At 45.9% G+C, this 21,880-nt stretch overlaps 1 protein-coding gene across 2 annotated transcripts in view; it reads right to left on the bottom strand.

The window, feature by feature from the left end:
• Nucleotides 1-16,737, bottom strand: part of LOC102732645 (solute carrier family 23 member 1-like) — a 51,988-nt gene extending 35,251 nt beyond the window's left edge. The window contains exons 1-4 of one of the 2 annotated variants that reach the window (XM_081800048.1): nt 16,428-16,737; nt 15,726-15,856; nt 13,394-13,540; nt 3,535-3,692 (exon numbers count right to left, since the gene is read on the bottom strand). In XM_081800048.1, the coding sequence (XP_081656174.1) occupies nt 3,535-3,692; nt 13,394-13,540; nt 15,726-15,767 (347 nt within the window). In that variant the 5' untranslated portion in view covers nt 15,768-15,856; nt 16,428-16,737. The remainder of the gene's footprint in view (nt 1-3,534; nt 3,693-13,393; nt 13,541-15,725; nt 15,857-16,427) is intronic. The other variant, XM_081800049.1, reaches the window with a different exon arrangement.
• Nucleotides 16,738-21,880: the final 5,143 nt, after the last annotated feature.

Raw genomic sequence — 21,880 nt, 5'->3', positions numbered from 1 at the left:
CCTGGCACAGATTAGGTCAAAAGGAGACTGATGGTGAAGGGACCTCACTTGCCTGGCTCCTTCTATAGTCCCGGGAGGGGCCCCTGCAATGTGTTCACTAGCCATGTGTCTTTGTCAACTTTGCAAAAGTAAACAGTTTCAGCCACATTTGGCTACAACTCTTGTCTCTTTGCACTGCCACCTTGTGGATTCTAAGTCTTGCATCAGATGGCATTTGAAAGGCCATAAGCACTTTCAGCATCTGGCTAAGGGGAAACTGATGAATTCAGTTTGAGTGTGGTAGGATGTACTTATGTGGTTTGAGACCACTAAACCACCCACGAATACTTAATTTATTTCTAGCCACCTTGGTGTCATGATTGTTTCTCACCATACTCCTACCACCCTCTATACCAGCTCACTCTACCTCGTGACAAGAAGGCACAGAACCCGAGGTCACATTATGTCATGAATGTGTCCCATAGCACCTGACATTTGACATACGTGGGTGGTGGATGAGAAACAAGGTCTGAAATGTATGGTGCCAGAAGCAGGGCTTTGGAAAATTGGACAACCATCAGATACGTGAAATTGCCAGAAAAGATTTGGTTCTCATTGCTACGCAGGCAAGATGGAAGCTGTCTCCTCTCAAGAATATACTTAATAATGCACCATATACACTTATAAATGCAGCACGCATTTTTAAATTTTTTGATAGAAATCAAGTACAACAGAATTTCTGTGTTTGCAGGGCACAAACCCACAGCACTATTACAGTCTGTGCGTGAAGGCAGGATAATGTATCTCAGCTAGCAGTAAGTACAAACAAATTTAGACAAACCGATGATAATTCATGACTGAATTATCTTTCCTTCTCTTTATAAAATGAAGAGGTGATCAAAGAGTACACAGCCTTCAATTAAAGAAGAGTACACAGGCATAAAATGTGGGGGAGAAGTATTACAGGGGGCTGTAAGAACATTAAATAATAAAAACGTCATGCTATATTTTGGAATTTGTGGCATTTGTGGTATTTATCTACTTTTTTTTTTAATGTTTTATTTATTTATTCATGAAAGTCAGAGAGAGAGAGAAAGAGGCAGAGGCAGAGGGAGAAGCAGGCTCCCCGCCCAGCAGGGAGCCCGATGCAGGACTCGATCCCAGAACCCTGGGATCATGACCTGAGCCGAAGGCAGACGCTTAACCATCTGAGCCACCCAGGTGCCCCTATTTATCTACTTTTTAAAATTTGTGATTTGCTGTGATTTTTTTTCAAGTTAATAATATTCTCTCTCATATGTGATTTTGTATTCATACTTCTGTGTTTTTTCTTAAAGAAGACACCAAAAACAGTGTAAGCTTCCGGCTGAACAAAACCTGGATCTGTCCTTGGACTAGATGCTAAATTAATGTTAAAGGAAGAAGACGCAGGACTAATGGGTCTGAGTGAAGGGGTGAGTGGGAGAGGGCTGGAGGACCCACAGAGAGGGATTTCCTGAGCTGACGGTAACCGAAGGGAGCCACTGTGTGGAGTTCTGGGAATCAAGGTGGGGCAGGGGGTGGTGGTGGAGAATAGGAAGAGGGGAGGTGTGGAAATGAGGAGGGGGAAAGCTCCAGAGACATTTTCCTGGCCTCACGATTTTGTCCAGGCCAGCTCCAGAGCAATTGGATTCCATTTTACTCAGACTAATTTTAGCAGTCAATGTATGAGCATAAAGGACTTGATGTTTTTGTTTTTGTTTTTTAAGATTGTATTTATTTACTTGAGAGAGAGAGGGAGAGAGCACAAGCAAGAGGTGTGGCAGGCAGAGGGAGAGGAAGAAGCAGACTTCCCACCGAGCAGCGAGCCCGATGTGGGGCTCGATCCCAGGACCCCGGGATCATGACCTGAGCTGAAGGCAGACGTTTAACTGACTGAGCCACCCAGGCGCCCCAAGGACTTGATGTTTTTTGTTTTTTGTTTTTTAAAGGTGATTCCACTGATTTTAACAATTGCGCATCTCAATGCAACTCTAAGGGAGAAAACGCAATATGAGCACGGGCCTTATTTTATAGGTCCCAAACCCCATATCCCGCTCAGTGAATCTCTGCTGTCTTGTCTACTCAGAACAGAACTCCTCTTCTCTGTTCTTTGGGAAACTTTCCTCAGTAGGAGTCTCCATATCTGTTGCCCCAATGGGTGAGAGCTGGGCATCTGGTTTACGTTGCACCAATTAGCGCTCTTCCCTGGAATTTTAAAATGGGAGACTCGCCAGAGCAGAACTCACCTGCTTTGGGAGAGAAGTGTGAGGACTGCCAGCCACCTGTCCACCATCCTGTGCAGGGAGCCTGTCCGTGACAACAGAGCACACGCACTGGCAATGTGGTGAGGAGACTGCTCTGTCTTCAGACAGGAGAGCCCCCTGCACCTAGCCCGATGCTCCAGAGGGCCCCACTCTGCCTTCTAGGGGGAGGCGTCTGCGGGGCCAAGGGGACATGTCCACCTCAAGTCTGTGTGCCTCTCCCCTTTGAGAGCCAAGAATTCTCTGCCCAAATGGCCCTGAGCCTTTTCCAGAGCCTGCTTGGGCCTTTTCCTCAGGTCTGAAGGCAGACCATCATGGCAGACCACGATGCAGGTGCGCACAACCCCAGGCCCGAGGGTGGCCAGGCATCAGCTATTTGGGGAATCTGGTGTGTGTGGGGGGGGGGTGGAGCTTGGATACGCAGGCTGGGGTGTCCACATTCATGGATGTAAGACCATTTATGATCTGGAGCAAAGCTTGAGGTAGGAAGAGAAGGAGGAAGGCCACAGGCTGGGGACTGGCCCTCCCCATGTGGCTAAGTTCCAAAGCAGAATTTTGGAGGTTGAATTTGGAATTCAACCTGGCCTTCCAGGTAGAATGATCAGAACATATCTTATTTAAGAGTCTCTAAGTTTGGTTTATAACCCTCCAATATTTGGGGGCGCCTGGGTGGCTCAGTTGGTTAAGCGACTGTCTTCGGCTCAGGTCATGATCCCAGGGTCCTGGGATCGAGTCCCACATCAGGCTTCCTTTGCTCTGCGGGGAGCCTGCTTCTCTCTCTGCCTCTGCCTGCCACTCCCCCTGTTTGTGCTCTCTCTCTCTGTCAAATAAAGAAATAAAATCTTTAAAAAAAATAAATAAATAACCCTCCAATATTTGGACATCAGTGTGTGGGAATCCATTTGTATCCTTGCCCTGCATCTCACAAAGATTAGGGGCAGGCCTTTGTAGAAACAAGAGAAGTCCCATCTGAGTCCTTGTTCCTGACGCATGATGCACCTTGCCTTTCTCTTACCTTGATCTTATACATTAATAGAGAACAAATCTTTGCCTAAGCTAGTCTGGATTTATGTAACATGAATTGAGAATCCTAGCTAATACAGACAGTAAGTGTTGGAGCTAGGACTTGAACCCAGGCTCTGATTCCTAGTCCCATGTTCCCTCTGTCAGGTCCCACCAGCTGCCTAACCACTTCTCCAGCTGCAAGCCAAGCAAATCTTGCTGATACTCCAGCAGTGAAAAGTCAGAAGCCAGAGAAGAGAGTTTTACCTACCTGACTCCTAAAAACACTTGCAGGAGAGTGCAGAGGCCGGAGACGAAGAAAATGGTGCTGATGAGGTAGCTCTGAGTCAGGGGGTCATGCTGCAGGCACAGGTCCTTGGCCAGGATGAGCGGCACTGCCACGAGCCCCCCCAGGGCTGTGAGGAAGTGCTGTGGGCAGAGCAGAGAGAGTGGACAGACAGGTAGATGCTGGGCTGCCTCCTCCACCCTCATTCCTGGTCCTCTGCCAGAGGAAAGAGCTCTACCTCTGGTCTCAGAGGAGCCTGACCAGGAGTGACAGGCAGACATCCAGATCAGCAGTGGGAACAAGGGAGACCAGGCAGCAAGAAACAGAGACCCAGCCTGAGGGTCTGGGGTTCAAGGGCAGAACCCTAACACTGGGAACTGATATCCTGGGTAAGAAACCCAGGCACAGACACAAAACAGGAGGACATAACAGGAACCAAAGAGAGGGCCTTCAGAAAAAGAACAAGGCAAGAGGGCTGCCTGGGTGGCTCAGTTGGTTAAATATCTGCCTTCAGCTCAGGTCATGATCTCAGGGTCCTGGGATCGAGCCCTGCAGCGGGCTCTCTGCTCGGCAGGGAACCTGCTTCTCATTCTCCCTCTGTCTGCCTCTCTGCTACTTGAGTGGTGTCTCTCTCTGTCAAATAAATAAATAAAATCTTTTTCAAAAATCTAAAAAAAATCTGAAAAAAAGAACAAAGTAAGAGGCTCATAATTAAAACAAGGTACAAGGTGAGGGCAAGACTAATGACCAGGAAGCCCTGCGCACATTCCCCTGGACGGATCATATGTTAAGTCACAAAACAGCCTTGGCAAATTTAAGAAGGGAATCATACCAAGGGTCTTTTCTGACGGTAATGGTATGAAACTGGAGGAAAACTGGAAAATTCACAGATTTGTGGAAAGCAAGCAACACCCTCCTGAACAACCAATGCGAATAAGAAGAAATCAAAAGGGAAATAAAAAAAAATATCTTGAGACAAACAAAAATGGAAACACAACATATCAAAACTCCTGGGAAGCTCATAGTGATAAATGCCTAGAAGAAAAATCTCAAGCAACCTAACTCTACACCTCCAGGAACTAGAACAAGAAGAATAAACTAAGCCCAAAATTAGCAGAAGGGAGAAAGAATTTATATCATTAAAATGTCCATACTATCCAAAGCCAGCTATAGAGTCAATGAAATTGCTATCAAAATTTCAATGACGTTGTTCACAAGAACAGAAAAAACAATGCTGTAATTTGTATGGGACAACCAAAGTCCTCAAATAGCCGAAGCAATCCTGAGAAAGAAAAACAAAGAAGCAGCCATCATAATTCCGCATTTCAAGCTCTATTACAAAGCTACAGTAATCAAACAGTATGGTACCTGAGAACTGGCTGATATTTTCATTTACCTTAAAACGTAAGACAAAAATGAAATAATAAAAACATACCAGAATTTCATTTGTTTGCCAAACATAAGCAGATTCTTTACTAAATTTGATGGCAGTTTTTGAAAACTGGAAGGATGTTATTTTCAAAAAAACCCAAAAAACAACAAAAAAAGGAAAAAACAGAATGGTACTATCATAAAAGTAGACAAATAGACCAACAGAACAGAATTGAGAGCCCAGAAATAAACCCAAGCATACGTGGTCAACTAACATTTGACAAGGAAGCCAAAAAGACTTGATGGGGGAACGGGTAGTCTCATCAATAAACGGTGTTGCAAAATCTGGACAGCCACACACAGAAGAATGAGAAATGGAACTCCTACCTTGCACCATTCACAAAAATTAACTCAAAATGGATTAAGGACTTAAATATAAGGCCTGAAACTATGAAAGTCCTAGAAGAAAACACTGTGGAAAAGCTCCTTAACATCGGGTCTTGGCAAAGATCGTTAGCTATGGCACCAAAAGCACCAACAACAGAAGCAAAAATAAGCAAGCAGGATTACATCAAAGTAAAAAGCTTTGCGCAGAAAAGGAAACAGCAAAATAAAAAGACAGCCTACTTGGGGCGCCTGGGTGGCTCAGTTGGTTAAGCGACTGCCTTCGGCTCAGGTCATGATCCTGGAGTCCCTGGATCGAGTCCTGCATCGGGCTCCCTGCTCGGCAGGGAGTCTGCTTCTCCCTCTGACCCTCCTCCCTCTCATGCTCTCTGTCTCTTATTCTCTCTCTCTCAAATAAATAAATAAAATCTTAAAAAAAAAAAAAAAGACAGCCTACAGAATGGGAGAAAGTATATGCAAACCGTCTCTCTGATAAAAGGTTTATATCAAAAAAAAATTTTTTAAGCTTTTATTTATTTATTTGAGAGAGAAAGGGACAGAGATAGTGAGAGAGAGCACGAGCAGGGAGGAGAGGGAGAAACAGGCTCCCGGCTGAGCAGGGAGCCCGACTCAGGGCTCCACCCCAGGGTCCCCAATCATGACCTGAGCCAAAGGCAGATGCTTCACTGACTGAGCCACCCAGGCACCCCCATTAATATCCAGAACGTCTAAGGAACTCATAGAGCTCAATAGCAAAACCCAAACGATCTGTGTTAAAAGTGGGCGAGGGACTTGGAGCTCGGGAGGATGGCGGGGTGGGAGGCTCCTGAGCTCACGCCCGTCCACGCTTACAACTAGGTATCATCCCCAACCAAGTCAAGAAACCAAACAGTGATCCGAAGACCGGCAGAACAAATTCCACAACTGAACACAGAGAAGCAGCTGCATCTGAAAGGTTCGGAAGGTCAGAAAGGTGGAGAGAGGCTGCCCGCGGCGGGGAGGGAGCTGTGCACATAGAGAGGGCAGAGAAATGGGCCCTGGCACCAGGGGGCTCACACAGGGAAGACTAATCCCCGTGCCGTTTGGCTTTAAACACCAGAGGGCATGAATTCTGTGAGTCTGTAAAACCGGGGGGGACTTGGAGCCCAGAGCTGTAAAAGGCAGCTGACTCAGCACTGGGCCGACCGGAAGGGGGAGTGACAGCCGGGTCACCGCCCTTAAAGAGCCAGCAGCCTGCGGGGAGAGGCAACGTAAAAATGGCAGTTCAGGGGCGCCTGGGTGGCACAGTCGGGTAAGCGGCCGACTCTTGGTTTCGGCTCAGGGCTCAGGTCGTGATCTCAGGGTTGTGAGACTCAGCGGGGAGTCTGCTTGGGACTCTCTCTCCCTCTGCCCCTCCCCCTGTGCACTTGCTCTCTCTCTCTCTCTCTCCCTCTCTTATACAACAAACGGGAGACAGATCTGTTTGAACTGATTTCGGAGCATGCCGGGGGACTTCTTTGAAAACAAGGGAGCCGGCAGGTGCCCTTCTCCCCCCCCCCCCCAATCCTCCAGCATAAACACAGAGCCACTTTGCACGGCACTTGTGGCCTCCGCCGGGCTCAGGGCAAATTATGTTAAAGCTGTGCATGTGCCTCGCCAGCCGCAGGGTGCGCTGCGGCCAGCCCCACGCACGCAGCCAGGGCACGGAGCCCAGCCTCACACCCCCAGCCACCTGGCTCGCAGCCCCCAGCCGACAGCTGCCTACGTGCGTCGGGGAATCTGGCCTAGGACTAGTGGCCCAATGCAAATTTTGCTAACAAAATTGGGAATTTGGGAGCTGCCCCACTCCCAAACTGCCTGGCAGGCATGCCCCTTCAGAACTGGCCTGCCTGGGTCCCGCTAACACCACGGAGAGCAGGCACAGCCCACAACAGGCAGAGAGCAGTACAGACTCAGACACAACAGCAGGGCATTAGCAACACACAGGAGACTCCCCTGAAGTGCCATGTCCTGGTGAACAGGGGACACTGCCCTGCAGGGCACTCAGGACCTCCTCTTCATAAAGCCACTACTTTCAAGAGCAAAATCAGAGCTATCTTAACACACAGAAACAGACACAGAGAGGCAGACAAAATGGGGAGACGGAGAAATTTATCCCAAATGAAAGAACAGGACAAGGCCATGGCCAGAGAGCTAAGCAAAACAGATATAAGTAACATGCCTGATAGAGAATTTAAAGCAGTGATCATAAGGATACTCACCAGACTTAAGAAAAGAGTGGAAGACATGAGTGAGACCCTTAACACAGAGATAAGGAATAACACAGCAGAGATATAAGGGCTCAGTAAACAAAATGAGGAGCACATACGATGGGATGAATAACAGGATAGGAGAAGCAGAGGAAGAAATGAATGACCTCAAAGACAGAGTCATGGAAAGCAATCAAGCTGAACAAAAGAGAAAAAAGAATTACACAAAACAAGAATGGACTTAGGGAACTCAGTAAATCCATCAGACATAATAACATTTGTATTATAGGAGTCCCAGAAGAAGAAAGAGAGAGAACGGGGGCAGAAAATGTATTTGAAGAAATAATAGCTGAAAATGTTCCTAATCTGAGGAAGGAAACAGACATCCAGATCCAGGAGGCACAGAGAACTCCTGACAATATCAACAAAAGGAGACCCACACCAAGACATAGTGTAATTAAACTTGCGAAATATAGTGATAAAAAAATCCTCAAAGCAACAAGACAAAAGAAGTCATTAACTTACAAGGGAAAACCCACAAGGCTAGTAGGAGATCTTTCAATGGAAACTTGGCAAGCCAGAAGGGAGTGGCATGATCTAGTCAAAGTGCTTAAGGGGGAAAATCTGCAGCCAAGAATACTCTATCCAGCAAGACTATCATTCAGAAATAGAAGGAGAGATAAAGTGTTTCCCAGACAAACAAAAACTAAAGGAGTTCATGACGACTAAACCAGTCCCTTAAGAGATATTAAAGGAGACACTTTGAGTGGAAAGGAGAGACCAAAAGTGACAGTATAAAGACAGGAAACACAAAAGCAGTAACAATGAATATTTCTGTAAAAAATCAGTCAAGGAACTCACATACACACAAAAATATAAAATATAATAACATATACCTAAAACATGGGAGGAGAGGAGAAAAGAATGGATTTAAACTTAAACGACCACCAACTTAATATAGACTGCTATTTGCAGAAGAGGTTATATACAAACCTAATGTATACCAAAACCCACTAATAAACATGCAAAGAATAAAGAGAAATAAATCCAAATATATCACTGAAGAAAATCAGCAAAATATGGCAGAGAGAAAGACAAGAAAGAATCAGAGAAAATCATCAGAAACAACCACAAAACAAGTAATAAAATGGTAATAAATAGATATCTAGCAATAATTACTTTGAATGTACATGGACTAAACACTTCAGTCAGAATACATAGGGTGTCAGAATGGATTTTAAAAAAGACTCATCTATATGCTGCCTACAAGAGACTCATTTTAGACCTAAAGACACCCGCAGGTTGAAAGTGAGGGGATGGAGAAATACGTATCATGCAAATGGATGTCAAAAGAAAGCCGGGGGCGGGGGGGCGGCGGGTACCTGGATGGCTCAGTCAGTTATGCATCTGATGCTTGGTTTCAGCTCAGGTCATGATCTCAGGTTTATGAGATTGGGCTCCAAACTCAGAAGGGAGTGTGCTTGAGGATTCTCTCCCCCTGTCCCTCCCCCTGCCCACGCTCTCTCTCTCTCTCAAATAAATAAATAAATCTTAAAAAAAAAAAAAAGCCAGGTAGCAAGACTTATTTCAGACAAAATAGACTTCAAAACAAAGACTGTAACAAGAGACAAAGAAGGACAGTATATAATAATAAAGGGGACAATCCAACAAGAAGATATAGCAATTATAAATATTTATGCACCCAACATGGGAGCACCCAAATACATATAAACAGTTAATAATGAACATAAAGGAACTAATCAATAGTAATACAATAATAGTAGGGGACTTTAACACCCCACTTACATCCATAGACAGATCATCTAAACAGAAAATCAACAAGGAAATAATGGCTTTCAATGACACACTGGAACAGATGGATTTAACAGATATATTCAGAACATTCCATCCTAAAACAGCAGAATACACATTCTTTTCAAGTGCACATGGAACATCCTCCAGAATAGATCATATATCAGCCCACAAAAAGCCTCAACAAATTCAAGAAGACCAAAGTCCTACCATGCATCTTTTCTGACCACAACACTATGAAACTAGAAGTCAACCACAAGAAAAAAATCTGGAAAGATCACAAATACATGGAGGTTAAATAACACACTACTAAACAGTGAATGGGTCAGCCAGGAAGTAAAAGAAGAAAAAAGAAGTACATGGAAACAAATGAAAATGAAAACACAACAATCCAAAACCTTTGGGATTCAATAAAAGCAGTTCTAAGAAGGAGGTTTATAGCAATACAGGCCTATCTCAAGAAGCAAGAAGAATCTCAAATAAATAATCTAACCTTAGCCCTAAAAGAGCTAGAAAAAGAACAACAAACAAAACCTAAAACCAGCAGAAAAAATGAAATAATAAAGATTAGAGGAGAAATAAATGAAAACTAAAAAAACAATAGAACAAGTCAATGAAACCAGGAGCTGGTTCTTTGAAAAAAAAAAAATCAATAAAATTGATAAACCTCAGGCCAGACTTACCAAAAAGAAAAAAGAAAGGACTCAAATAAATAAAATCACAAATGAGAGAGGACAAATAACAATCAACACTACAGAAATACAAACAATTGCAACAGAATATTATGAAAAACTACATGCCAACAAACTGGACAACCTGGAAGAAATGGATATATTCCTGGAAACACAAAATACCAAAACTGAAACTGGATAAAATAGAAAATTTGAACAGACTGATAACCAGCAAAGAAATTGAATCAGTAAGCAAAACAACTCCCAACAAACAAAAGTCCAGGGCCAGGTGGCTTCACATGTGAATTTTAACAAACATTTAAAGAAGAGTTAATACCTGTTATTCTCTAACTATTCCAAAAAATAGAAAAGGAAAGAAAACTTCCAAATTCATTCTATGAGGCCAGCATTATCCTGATACCAAAACAAGATAAAGACACCACTAAAAAGGAGAACTACAGATCAATATCCCTGATTAACATAGATGCAAAAATCCTCAACAAAATACTAGGAAACTGAATTCAACAATACATTTAAAAAATCATTCACCGTGATCAAGTGGGATTTATTCCTGGGTTGCAACGGTGGTTCAATATTCCCAAATCAACCAATGTGATACATCACATCAATAAAAGAAAGGATAAGAACCATATGATCATTTCAGTGGATGCACAAAAAGCATTTGACAAAGTACAACATCTATTCATGATAAAAAAAAAAAAACCCTCAGCAAAGCAGGTTTAGAGGGAACAAACCTCAACATAAAAAGGCCATATATGAAAAACCCACAGCTAATATCATCTTCAGTGGGGAAAAACAGTGAGTCTTTCCTCTAAGGTCAAGATGTCCACTCTTACCACTTTAATTCAAATTGTACTGGAAGTCCTAGCCACAGCAATCAGACAACAAAAAGAAATAAAAGGCATCCAAATTGGTAAGGAAAAAGTAAATCTTGCACTATTTGCAGATGACATGATACCATGAAAATCTGAAAGACTTCATCAAAAAAACTGCTAGAACTGATAAATTCAGTAAAGTCACAGGATACAAAATCAACATACAGAAATCTGTTGCATTTCTGTACACCAATAGTGAAGCAGCACAAAGAGAAATTCAGAAAACAATCTCATTTACAATTGCACCAAAAGTAATAAGAAACCTAGGAATAAACCTAACTAAAGAGGTGAAAGACCTATACACATGGAATGTGAAGGGCATTCCATGCTCATGGATAGGAAGAACAGATATCATTAAAATGTCTATACTACCTAAAGTAATCTATACATTTAATGCAATTCCTATCAAAATACCAACAGTATTTGCATGGAGCACTGGGTGTTATGCACAAACAATGAATCATGGAACACTTCATCTAGAACTAATGCTGTAATGTATGGGGATTAACATAAGAATAAAAAAAAAAATACCAACAGTATTTTTCACAGAACTAGAACAACCAATCCTAAAATTTGTATGGAACCACAAAAGACCCTGAATAGCCAACACAACCTTGAAAATGAAAAACAAAGCTGGAGGGGCACCTGGGTGGCTCAGTCGGTTGAGCGTCTGAGTCTTGATTTCAGCTCAGCTCATGATCTCAGGGTCATGAGATTGAGCCCCACATCAGGCTCTGCGCTGGGCATGGAGCCTGCTTAAGATCCTCTCTCCCTCTCCCCTTTTCCCCCTCCCACTCTGAAGAAGAGGAAGAAGAAGAAGAAGGAGAAGGAGAAGGAGGAGAAGGAGAGGAGAAGAAGAAAGAAAAGCAAAGCTGAAGGCATCACAATTCTGGACTTCAACTTATATTACAAAGCTGTAGTAATCAAAACAGCATGGTACTGGCACAGAAATAGACACATAGATCAATGGAACAAAATAGAAAACCCAGAAATAAACCCACAAGTATATGTCAATTAATCTTTGACAAGCTGAAAAGAATATCCAATGGGAGAAAAGCAGACTGTTCAAATCATGTTGGGAAAATTGGACAGCTGCATTTGGCTTTCTTAAATTCAAAAATATGTCCTTACAGTTCTCTGAGTCAGTGGCTGTAGATCTATATTATCTATATTATCCATTTTATTGGCTCATAATAATATTTTTTAAGTAGTATGACATCGGCTTTTCTTACTTTATGGAAAAGCACCAAGAAGTAAACAAAAGTGTATCCCATCCCTGATATTCTATATTGAACACTTTGTAAAATTAAAAGAAACACATCTGTGAGTCTGGCAAATTCATGGTACAGAAACTTAAAGAATCAAAAGTGAAAATGGAAAGCCACCTCCCCTTCCTTGGTTCTTCTTCCCAAAGCTACCTTTGTTAGTTTCTTAGGGATCCTTCAAAACCCCAAATCACTACATATACTTATTTCTATCTTTCTCTCTCTCTGTTTTTAACACACACATAAAAGATAACAGTATAGGGCGCCTGGGTGGCTCAGTTGGTTGAGCGACTGCCTTCGGCTCAGGTCATGATCCTGGAGTCCCGGGATCGAGTCCCGCATCGGGCTCCCTGCTCGGCGGGGAGTCTGCTTCTCCCTCTGACCCTCCTCCCTCTCATGCTCTCTGTCTCTCATTCTCTCTCTCAAAATAAATTAAAAAAAAAAAATCTTTAAAAAAAAAAAAGATAACAGTATATACATAGTTATTTACTTTGCTTTTTTCACTTACCATCTATTGGGGAATATTCCCTAACTGCAAGAGAAATATATCTTTCTCTTTTTAGCAGCTGCATACAAAAGTCATCTGTTCGGATGTGGTCACAATTTGTTCAACCCGTTCCCTTTGAAGGATATTTGGGTTGTTTCTAGGGTTTTTGCTTATTTGTTTGTTGTGTGGTTTGATGTTAGTATCGCCAATAATGTTACAAGAATGTCTTTGTACTTATCTTAACAAGTCTTGCCAGTGTATCCACAGAGAAATTCTTAAGCACTGGGGACTGGGTTAAAGGGCATATGGTTTACATGTTGATAGAAAGCACCAATGGCCATCCAGAAAGGCTGCATCAAAAAATGTTCCAACACAAGTGTTTGACAATGCTTGTTTCCCCAAATTCCCCAAGCCCTGGTTATCACATTTTTTAGTTGTTGCAAATCAAATAAATTGAGGTTGGTATCATGAAAATGATGCAGTCGGTGTCCTTGATGTTACCTATAGGCTTAGCATGAGGGAGACTCTTCCGCTAATTCCAACCCCCCACCCCCACACCCCTGAGAGAAAGAGAGACAAGGAGCCTTGAGTTCCCCTGGAGGTCAGCTACGTGGAAGACAAGAATATCAGTAACCAAAGTTGTAGATCTTGACTAATTCGGCCTGGGTGCGATCAGTGTGGCTTTTGAGGCAGAGCCTCTTTGGACCCAGGGCTCGCTGGGTGGCATTACCTGGATCCCCAAGAAGATGCAGAGGTACCACGGTGGGACATCCAGGATGCCGTAGATCACCGGGCTGCTGCTGGAGCTCCTGGCCTGCCCAGCCTTCTTCCTGCCTTGGCCATCATTGTGACAGTTGAGCACATTGTCACCCCTCTGCTGGGAACAAGAGAAGGACACACCTAGACATTTTAAGAGGAATCAAGTGGACTTCCTGATTTCAGCTGGGTAGATGGATGGCCTGCCAGGGGCAAGAGGCAATGGGATAGGGATAACGGTTGGCCAGTTTGGGATTTCTGGTCCAGACTCAAAAGACCAGTGATTTTCTACATTACATATCTTCAGTAGGGCCTGCGTGTGTGGTCTGGGGTCACGCGAGGGGAGTGGCTGCTTTGCCTGAAGCCCTTTGCTGAGTAGCAGCTTTGTGGAGGAGGGGTTGGGGGCCAACTCCAAGGTCAGACGATGGGCAGATTTCCCCCGCAGACAGGTACATGGGGATCCTGGCCCCAGAATGCCCTAGCTGCCCTCAGAGGGGCTCCCATGGGCCCTGTGTTTACACCCGCCAAAGCTCTCCTCTTGGCATGGTTATTCTAGTGGACAGTTACCGTATCCATCGCTTCCGCTGGGCTGTGAGTTCCTAGAATGCACTGACTGTGCCTTACTCTTCGGTGCAGTCCCAGCTCCTAGATGAGCCAACACCTGTGTTCAGTGTGGACCGAATGAATGGACGCAGCGTGCCAATGTAAGCGGCTGCAGTGCCCGACTGCCTGGGGCTGCCAGGCAGGGCAGGAGGAGACTCGGGTGCAGGGACAGCAATGGAGTTCCCGGGAGGAAGAGGGGTCCCTTGCCCCTCTGACTCCACTCACACCCCACACAGCTTCCAGTACCCTGCCTGGCCCTCTAGGTTTGTTTCCTAACACTCCCATCGACCTGGCTGTAGCCAATGGGGTCGTCCAGGTTCCTCCAAGTGTGGCCTCCGTTATCCTGTGTCAGAGTCTTAGCTCCCCCTGAGGGCCCCCCTTGAGCCCCCTGCTTCCCCTACCCACTTGCAAGAGCTCAACACCTCCTCCCCATCACCTCTCCTGACCTCCCCACACTCATATGATTTTTCTCCCTGGTAACTCCCAGAGAGCACCCTGTGTCTCTCTGTTACATAATTTGCTGTTTTCTCTCTTGTACCAGAAACATTTCTGTGTACCCTGCGTTCCCCTAGCTAGGCCACAAGCTTTCAGGGTCAGGAAGCTGTCTCCCCCTTGCTAATGTTCCTCAAAGTTTCCAGCAGAGCAACATGATGCGAAACCAAAGACATCTCAGAAGAGTGGGTGCCGAGGATGAAGAGAAGGCAGGCCACTGAGAAGAGGATGGGTTCAGGCCCAGACCTGCCACACTCCAGGTGGCCTCAGGTAAACCAAAATGATTTCCCAAGACTTTTGTTTTGTTTTGTTTCCATGACGGTAGGGGCAGAAAGAATCCTGAAGAGAAAAAGAAGCGAGATCTCTCAAGCGCCTTCCACGAGTTCCTGGGAAAAAACAGCCGGGGTCTCTTCACCAGAGGGCTGAGCCTCTGTGGGCAGGGTCTGGCGGCCTGGCCCCAGGGGACAGCTGTGGGGGCCCAGCCCAAGTCCGTGGGTGACCCCCATCCTGCAGGGCCCGCAAGCCCCGGTGAACAGGAGCTCTTTCCCCCTGGGGGTGAGCAGTGCCAAGAACAAGAGTGTCTCCACTCAGTTCACCCTCTTACTTTTAGGTGCTCAAAAATCGGTTGGGAAGGTGGTGGGCCAGGGCTCAAGGACTCGCCAGAGAAGCCTCCAGAGGGGTTACTGTTACTGTATTTCTCTGGGCCTCAGGTTCCTCATCCGGGAACAGAAGCACCTGCACCGTTGGCTTGGAAGGAAGGAAATAAAACACATAAAGTGCCCGGGCTGTATTGGTTGTTTGGTAAATATTTGTTCTCTCTCTCTCCGATGCCCTCTCTCTTTCCCTTTGCTTTGTTTTAGAAAGTCCTTCTGATCAAAGAAATCATAGCATGGAGAAACCTGGAAAACAAATATTTAGGTATCTTCAGAGACCAACTGTGAATAAAGGTAAAACTAAAAGGATCTTCCAGTGCTTCCTCCTTGCTTGGGAGCGCATTCACCGAGTTCAGCACTCAGGGAGGAATCTTGGCCTCATGACGGCGTGGGGGGGAAGGCAGCTGGACACCTGTCTAGTGATCTACAATCTTCTCTAGAACGTGAGCCACACGTGCTGAGCACAAATAATGAACTAGGGCACCGGGACCCCCTCCAGGCCTTTCTTCATTCTGCCTGCCCCCTTCTTCTCGTCTCCTCTCTTTCAGCCACACTCACCAAAGGGTCGGGGTGCTCACAGCAGGTGATGGCAGAGCTCATGGCAACTTGGGGTCAGTTCCTGTTGGCCTCCTCTCAGGAGAGAAACGAAGTGAACCCGCTCCAGTTGAAAGAGATTAACGTCTCACTGCCTGCCAAAATCATAAGGGAGAGAGAAAGCCGGGGATTCTGGGCTGGGCTGGCCCTGGGGAGGGTGGGGCTTCCAGACTTCCCTTCTTGCCCCCTCCAATCACCACAGGAGACCAAGGTGCACTCAGGTGCAGCAAATGTTGCATAATTTAATAAGTTTGAGAAAGTGTAGAGGAGTTAATGATCCTCTGTGACGCTACGGAAACAAATCAGATGCAGCCTTTTGGGAGTGGCATGAGACTACTTTCTGGAAGCCTGATTCCAGGAGGCGGGAGAAGAGGGGAGGTGAGGGTGACGCCCTGGGCTGCACACACGGGCTTTGCAGTTTTTTAAAGCTGATTCTTAATGACTAGTTGAGCTGGAAAGGAAAAGCACTGAAGAAATAGCCCGACCAGCCTGGCCTCTGAGATGCAATAATGAAGTCATCATGAAACATAGGGCATTACTGTTGATCTGGGAGAAGCTGCCAAGGTGCATTGGTGGAGCAAAGTCCTCAGGTGAGAACCTGAGAAAAAATGCTTCTAATCCTTAGGTGTCTGTCTCCCTAACACCCGGAAACGTCTAATAACCCACCTTTCAGAGAGAGAAGTCCGGGAAGGTGTACTCTTGCTCTTACTCTGCACAGGGTCCTCCTCAAAAACTCTGAATAAACCCCACTCCGTGAAGTCCAAAGCCAGGCAAATACCAGCTACTCCGGGTGGTGGAATGTTCTGGAATGGGTGGCACTGGGTCCTAAGGTTCAGGAAACACACGGTGGGAGGCACACAGACATCGGTGGGGATCGGTCCAAGAGGAAGCCCTGAAAAACACAACAACGAGGTGTTTGACAAGGGACGGGAGAGACCTGATTCGGGCTGTGACAGGAAAGCCAGCGGTAAGTAGCTGACCTTACCAAATACTTAGCTGTGTACGCTGTGTATTACCTTACGTAACATTCACCACAAATTAGCAATCACGTTCTTCTTTTACAGATTAAGAAATCGAGATGTTGATGGGCCTGTTAAGCTCTTTGTTCAAGGTTCACAACCCATGTAGGAGCTGAGATTCAAGCCCAGACAGTCCTGTTCCACAGCCTGCAGAGGCCGAGGAGATCCTCACGGAAACATGGCCTCTGGGTCTGAAGATGTAAAGGATGCGGCTCCAGGGGAGATGGCCCGGAGAGCGCGGCCACAGAGTGGGCTTCCCCATGCCACCACTGAAGGGAAACGTGGGTCCTCTACAAATGGCACCCAGGGGCCTCGAGTTCACCTTAGGAGTGAGAGTGAGACTGCTTGGATTTGGGAGGGCATGGGTTCATTCCCACCTCTGTTGAACACACTAAATGTGCAGGTCCCAGCTGGGTGAACTCCGAAGTGAAGACAGAGATCAGGTGCCACCGTTCACGCGGATCTCTGCGATGAGCAGCACAGGCTTTATTGCTCTAGGAAGGCCCAGCGGGTGTGGGGCATTGTGGGGGGCTGCCTTTGCTGCCCACCACAACCCCTACCCTCACAGATCTGGGCACATAGGCAAAGTTGGGCTCATGTCGGACCTCTCTTTTCCCTGTCACCTTCTGGAATAACATGGAAGAAGTTGACTTCTCAGAGACTCTGTCTTCCCCCACATTGAAGGTCCTACCTTTCTTGCCTATGCCTCTCCCTGTTGCTTGTTTAGGCATACAGTTAAACTCCCCCATGGTATGAGGTAAAATGTTTAGCTCATCTATTAAGGTAAAACAGAAAGACAGTCTCCTGTTACCCAGTTTGTTTGGCTGGCCATACAGTCTGTTCCAGAACCTTCCTCACTCTTTAAGTCCTCTCCTCTGGGCCTGACACTCTTTGCTTCACATGGTTCCTTGCATAAGTCCTTTGGCTTGTGGCCACTGCTGCTGTCCATGTAGTCCCCACCTCCCTCAGCAGCTCAGATGAGGAGCCAGGCCAACACTTCTCCTTGTCCTCTACCGTCCACCCCTCAGAAGTCACTTCTACAGACTATGGTCCCTCCGCTCATCATTGGCCTGGCCTGGCTTCTGCTGCCATTTCTTACCCTGAAGCAACTGTGGTATTCCACAACTCTTCCACAGTCTCAGCTGCCCCAGCTGGTGGCCTTGCCCTCCCTCGCCCACTGGAATCATCCTGCCATCCCATACACACCCCAGCTTGAGGTTCTCCATGCACGGCACATTTGCACATGATTATTTATAACCCTTGTGTTTCAAGTTATGGAAATCAAGTTCTAATAATTAGCTCAGACAATGAGAGGAATTTAAGAATATGGGGCCTCTCTGGGAACCCATGGTCTTTCCTCAGTCACATGAAGGAATGAAAACTCTGCTATTACATTTTCAAACCTAAATGTCTAATCCCAAATTTGAAGCAGCTCCTCAGGCCCCAGGTACTTTGCAAGGAGAAGGGCCCTGGGCCTCTCCGTATATAACGCATGATGGCCCCATTGGTTGTGCCATTTTGTATGTGGAGTAGGCTTTGCGGGAAGGCTTGATCTGGACATTTGCACCACTGCAGATAAATTGGAAGTTGGCTACGGTAGGAAGGACTATACCAAGAGACGGCTGTGAGGCAAATCACACCTGACACCAAGAATGAAGGAGGCCAACAGAGTTTCTCAAGAGAAGGTCAAACAAAACCGAAGATGTAGCTCTTGGTTTTGCCACTCAGAACTCATCGAGCCTTCCCTCATTTTCCTCAGTGAACCGTTGTGATCCACCGCAAGCAGTCCACGTGCTTCAAGCAGAGTTTACTCTGCCCCGTGGCTGCCTGCATGCGGGTGAGGGCCAGTTGGGAGCCCCGCAAACCCCTGGCCACAGCCTTGGGCTAGCCAGGGGCATGAGAGCCAGCTAGAGCCAGTTCTTTGAGTTCGCTTTTCTTTGAGTTCGCTGAGAGGCCATGAGACTTACTGGGACTTTGGGAAGAGAGGTGTTCTCTTTTTCACTGGACTGGAACCTAGAGGATGCTCCTCCGGTAGCTGTTGGCAGCCATCTCATGACTTTATAGAGCCTGCAAAGGAAGCCAACATGGAGAACAGAGCTAAGATGGAGAGAGACAGTGATAATTAATCTATATATTAAGCCACACACCTCTGCTAGCAACTTCTCTTTTGGTTTAAACCAATCTGATTTGGGTTTTCTGTCATTTGCAAACAAAAAAAACCAATCCACAAACTTAACACTTCTTTTTTTTTTAAAGATTTTATTTATTTATTTGAGAGAGAGAATGAGATAGAGAGAGCATGAGAGGGGGGAGGGTCAGAGGGAGAAGCAGACTCCCTGCCGAGCAGGGAGCCCGATGCGGGACTCGATCCCGGGACTCCAGGATCATGACCTGAGCCGAAGGCAGTCGCTTAACCAACTGAGCCACCCAGGTGCCCCTAAACTTAACACTTTTATCTCCAGTCATAGACCAGTTCTTTTTCTAGAATTACTTACACAATGTTTACTAATTTTTAAATCTTCAACTAACAGTGATTGTTAAATTTCAAGAGCATTAAAAATAATTTAAACATCTATCCTAATGCTAACAACCTCGACATACTTTTACACAACAGAATTGATTGCCTAAAATGTGGCAAAAGTAATCCAAGAGAGCACTGGGGAAGCCTTTTCCAGGCTACTTGTCTATGAGATGTTTTGCTCAAGTGAATACCTAATTTCATATACTTTTGACCTGAAAAGTCAAGAAGCCAACTTTCACCGTGGAGGGTGGGTTTTCTACATCTTTACTGAGCCCTGACTTTTTTTTTTTTTTTTTTTTTTACTAGAAATTGGAGTTGTAGACTTTTAGGCTTGGATCTGCAAAATATTTACTTCAAATTTTGATACCTGCAGCTTGGGAAAGCCACCTCAAGTGGATTGTAACTCTTGATTTATGACTTCATGATCTAAATAATTCCCACACTCATGTTTAATTGAATCTCAGTTTACAAAACAGGGGTTGGCAAACTGTGACTCAGGCCAAGTCTGGCCCACTGCCTATTTGTGTAAATAGAGTTTTATTGGAACATATCCATGCCCGTGTGCTCAGATACTCTCAAAAGCTGCTTTTGTATCACAACAGCAGATCTGAAGAGCTGTGACAGCCCACAAAGCCTAAAACAATTTGCTACCTGGCCCTTTGCAGACAAAGTTTGCGGACTCCTGCTCTCAAACACAGGTCCAAAAACTTGGTTTTTAATCACTCAACCTTGAAAGTCTTCGTTCGGCATCTAATTTTTCACCTTTAATTATAGAATGTAAGTATGATTTAAATAAATCACTTAAACAGAGTAAAACTAAGTACTTTTTTAAAAAAACCCATTTCCTCCTCTTCAGTGGAATCCTGCTTTACTCTTCCAGAGCTCCACATACTACAAACTTTTCTTTGAGTTCGCTCCTGTAGACCACAGCAGGATTTCAGGGCCAGTTACCGGAAGTCATATAAAACCCTTTTCTCTACATGCTCCTGTAACTAAATGCTTCCTCTAACCCTACAGCTTATCGTTGTCTTTCAGTGTCCAAGCCCTTCTTTCATACTGTACTTTCCTAATACATTTTTAAAAATCTGAATGTATATACATCTTAAGGGAAGAATATGCAGTGGGGTTCTGGGAGCCGGGACTGGACACCTTGATGGGATGGACCTGACCTGGGGGCTGCCAACCATGGAACCAAGATCTGAACCAGCTTATGGACAGTAGCGTTGAAAACCACTACTCTAATATGATCAGGTAGATTCCACAGTTGGACAATGGATTGCCTGAGTTTGCTGCTCCAAGCTGCCCCTTCTCGGCAGGAGGAGGTCCTGCAGCCAGTTTTGGTGTCTTCGTAAGCTCTTCTTATGGCGCACTGTGCTTCCCCAGGCCAGGCCGGGGTGGGGGGGAGGCTAGGAGAGGAGGGTGGACTTCAGTAGGCTGGACGAGACGGACCAGTGAAAGTCCGATGGATTTTTTTGCAGAGACACCTCTGCCATGAGAAGTCCTAGACTTAAGACACTCCCCTCACCTTGAAGCTGTCTGTTGGAGTGCCCCATCTGACCTTTCATCTGGACCTGAGTGCCAGTTGTCAGCCTTCTGTGCCACCTTGTGACCCATGTACCAAGGGGACAATATTCTGGAGTCCTTCTCGGAGACCCATGACTCACCCTGTTACTGCCTGGCCATTCAAGGATCCGGGAAATCACAGGATGCCTGATGGGTGTAAACCAGAAACTATGAGTTTGTCTTCTCAGGCAAAAGCAACAGAAACTGACTCTGACCAACTTAAGCAAGAAAGGGGCATTTATTTGAAAAACACTAGTAGCTCAGCGAGTGAAGAGTTGAACAAGCAGGCTTTGGGGAAGATAGCAAGAGTGACTCCAGGGGGCCAGGAATCCAGGGACTTTCTCTTTCAGGGTAGTACTGTCAGGGGACTCCACCCACCTTCTCTTCTTCGTGCCGCGTCACTCAGAAGTCAGATTCCAAAGGGACAAGATCTGATCTGCCCGGCCTGAGTTACAAGTCCATCCCCGCAGGCAGCCCACTGGGACCGGGGGGAGAGGCAGGGTCCTGGCAGCTCTCTGGGAGGCACACCAAAGGGGAAAGGGCAGTTTCTCTGAACGAAAGGGAAGAAAGCCAGGAGGAAGGCGCAGGAAGGAGGTCGCTGCTCCCCACTGTTTCCATGAAAGAGAGAGTCCTGTGTGGCAGAGCCCTGCAAGTTTTCCCACGCAAATTCTGTGCTGTTGCGAGTGAACAAGCCACGCGGTCAGGAAGAAGTTCAACAGTGGAGTGTGTCTGCTTCATATGCTCCCCTGGCTACCCCAGGAGTGCTTTCCACCCCGACCTCCCCTACTGAGCACAAGCCTGGAAGGTGATCGTCTGCTGCCCACCCCCCAACAGGGGTTCAGTTTAGCTGGCAGACTGTTTTTGCACAGTTAATGTATGTTTTCTGGACTGATCACAGACCCAAGAGGGAGAGCCACACCTGTGAGGCTGTGGGTTGCTGGGCAGCATCCTGGGGACCTGGAGCCTCTCGGAGGCAGGGGTTAGGAGTGCCTCACCAGGCTGTGTTCTGGGGAGAT

The sequence above is a fragment of the Leptonychotes weddellii genome, chromosome 12 (assembly GCF_054177405.1).
Source record: "Leptonychotes weddellii isolate Sample4059 chromosome 12, ASM5417740v2, whole genome shotgun sequence".
Lineage (NCBI taxonomy): Eukaryota > Metazoa > Chordata > Mammalia > Carnivora > Phocidae > Leptonychotes > Leptonychotes weddellii.
This window is presented reverse-complemented; position numbering and strand designations above follow the sequence as displayed.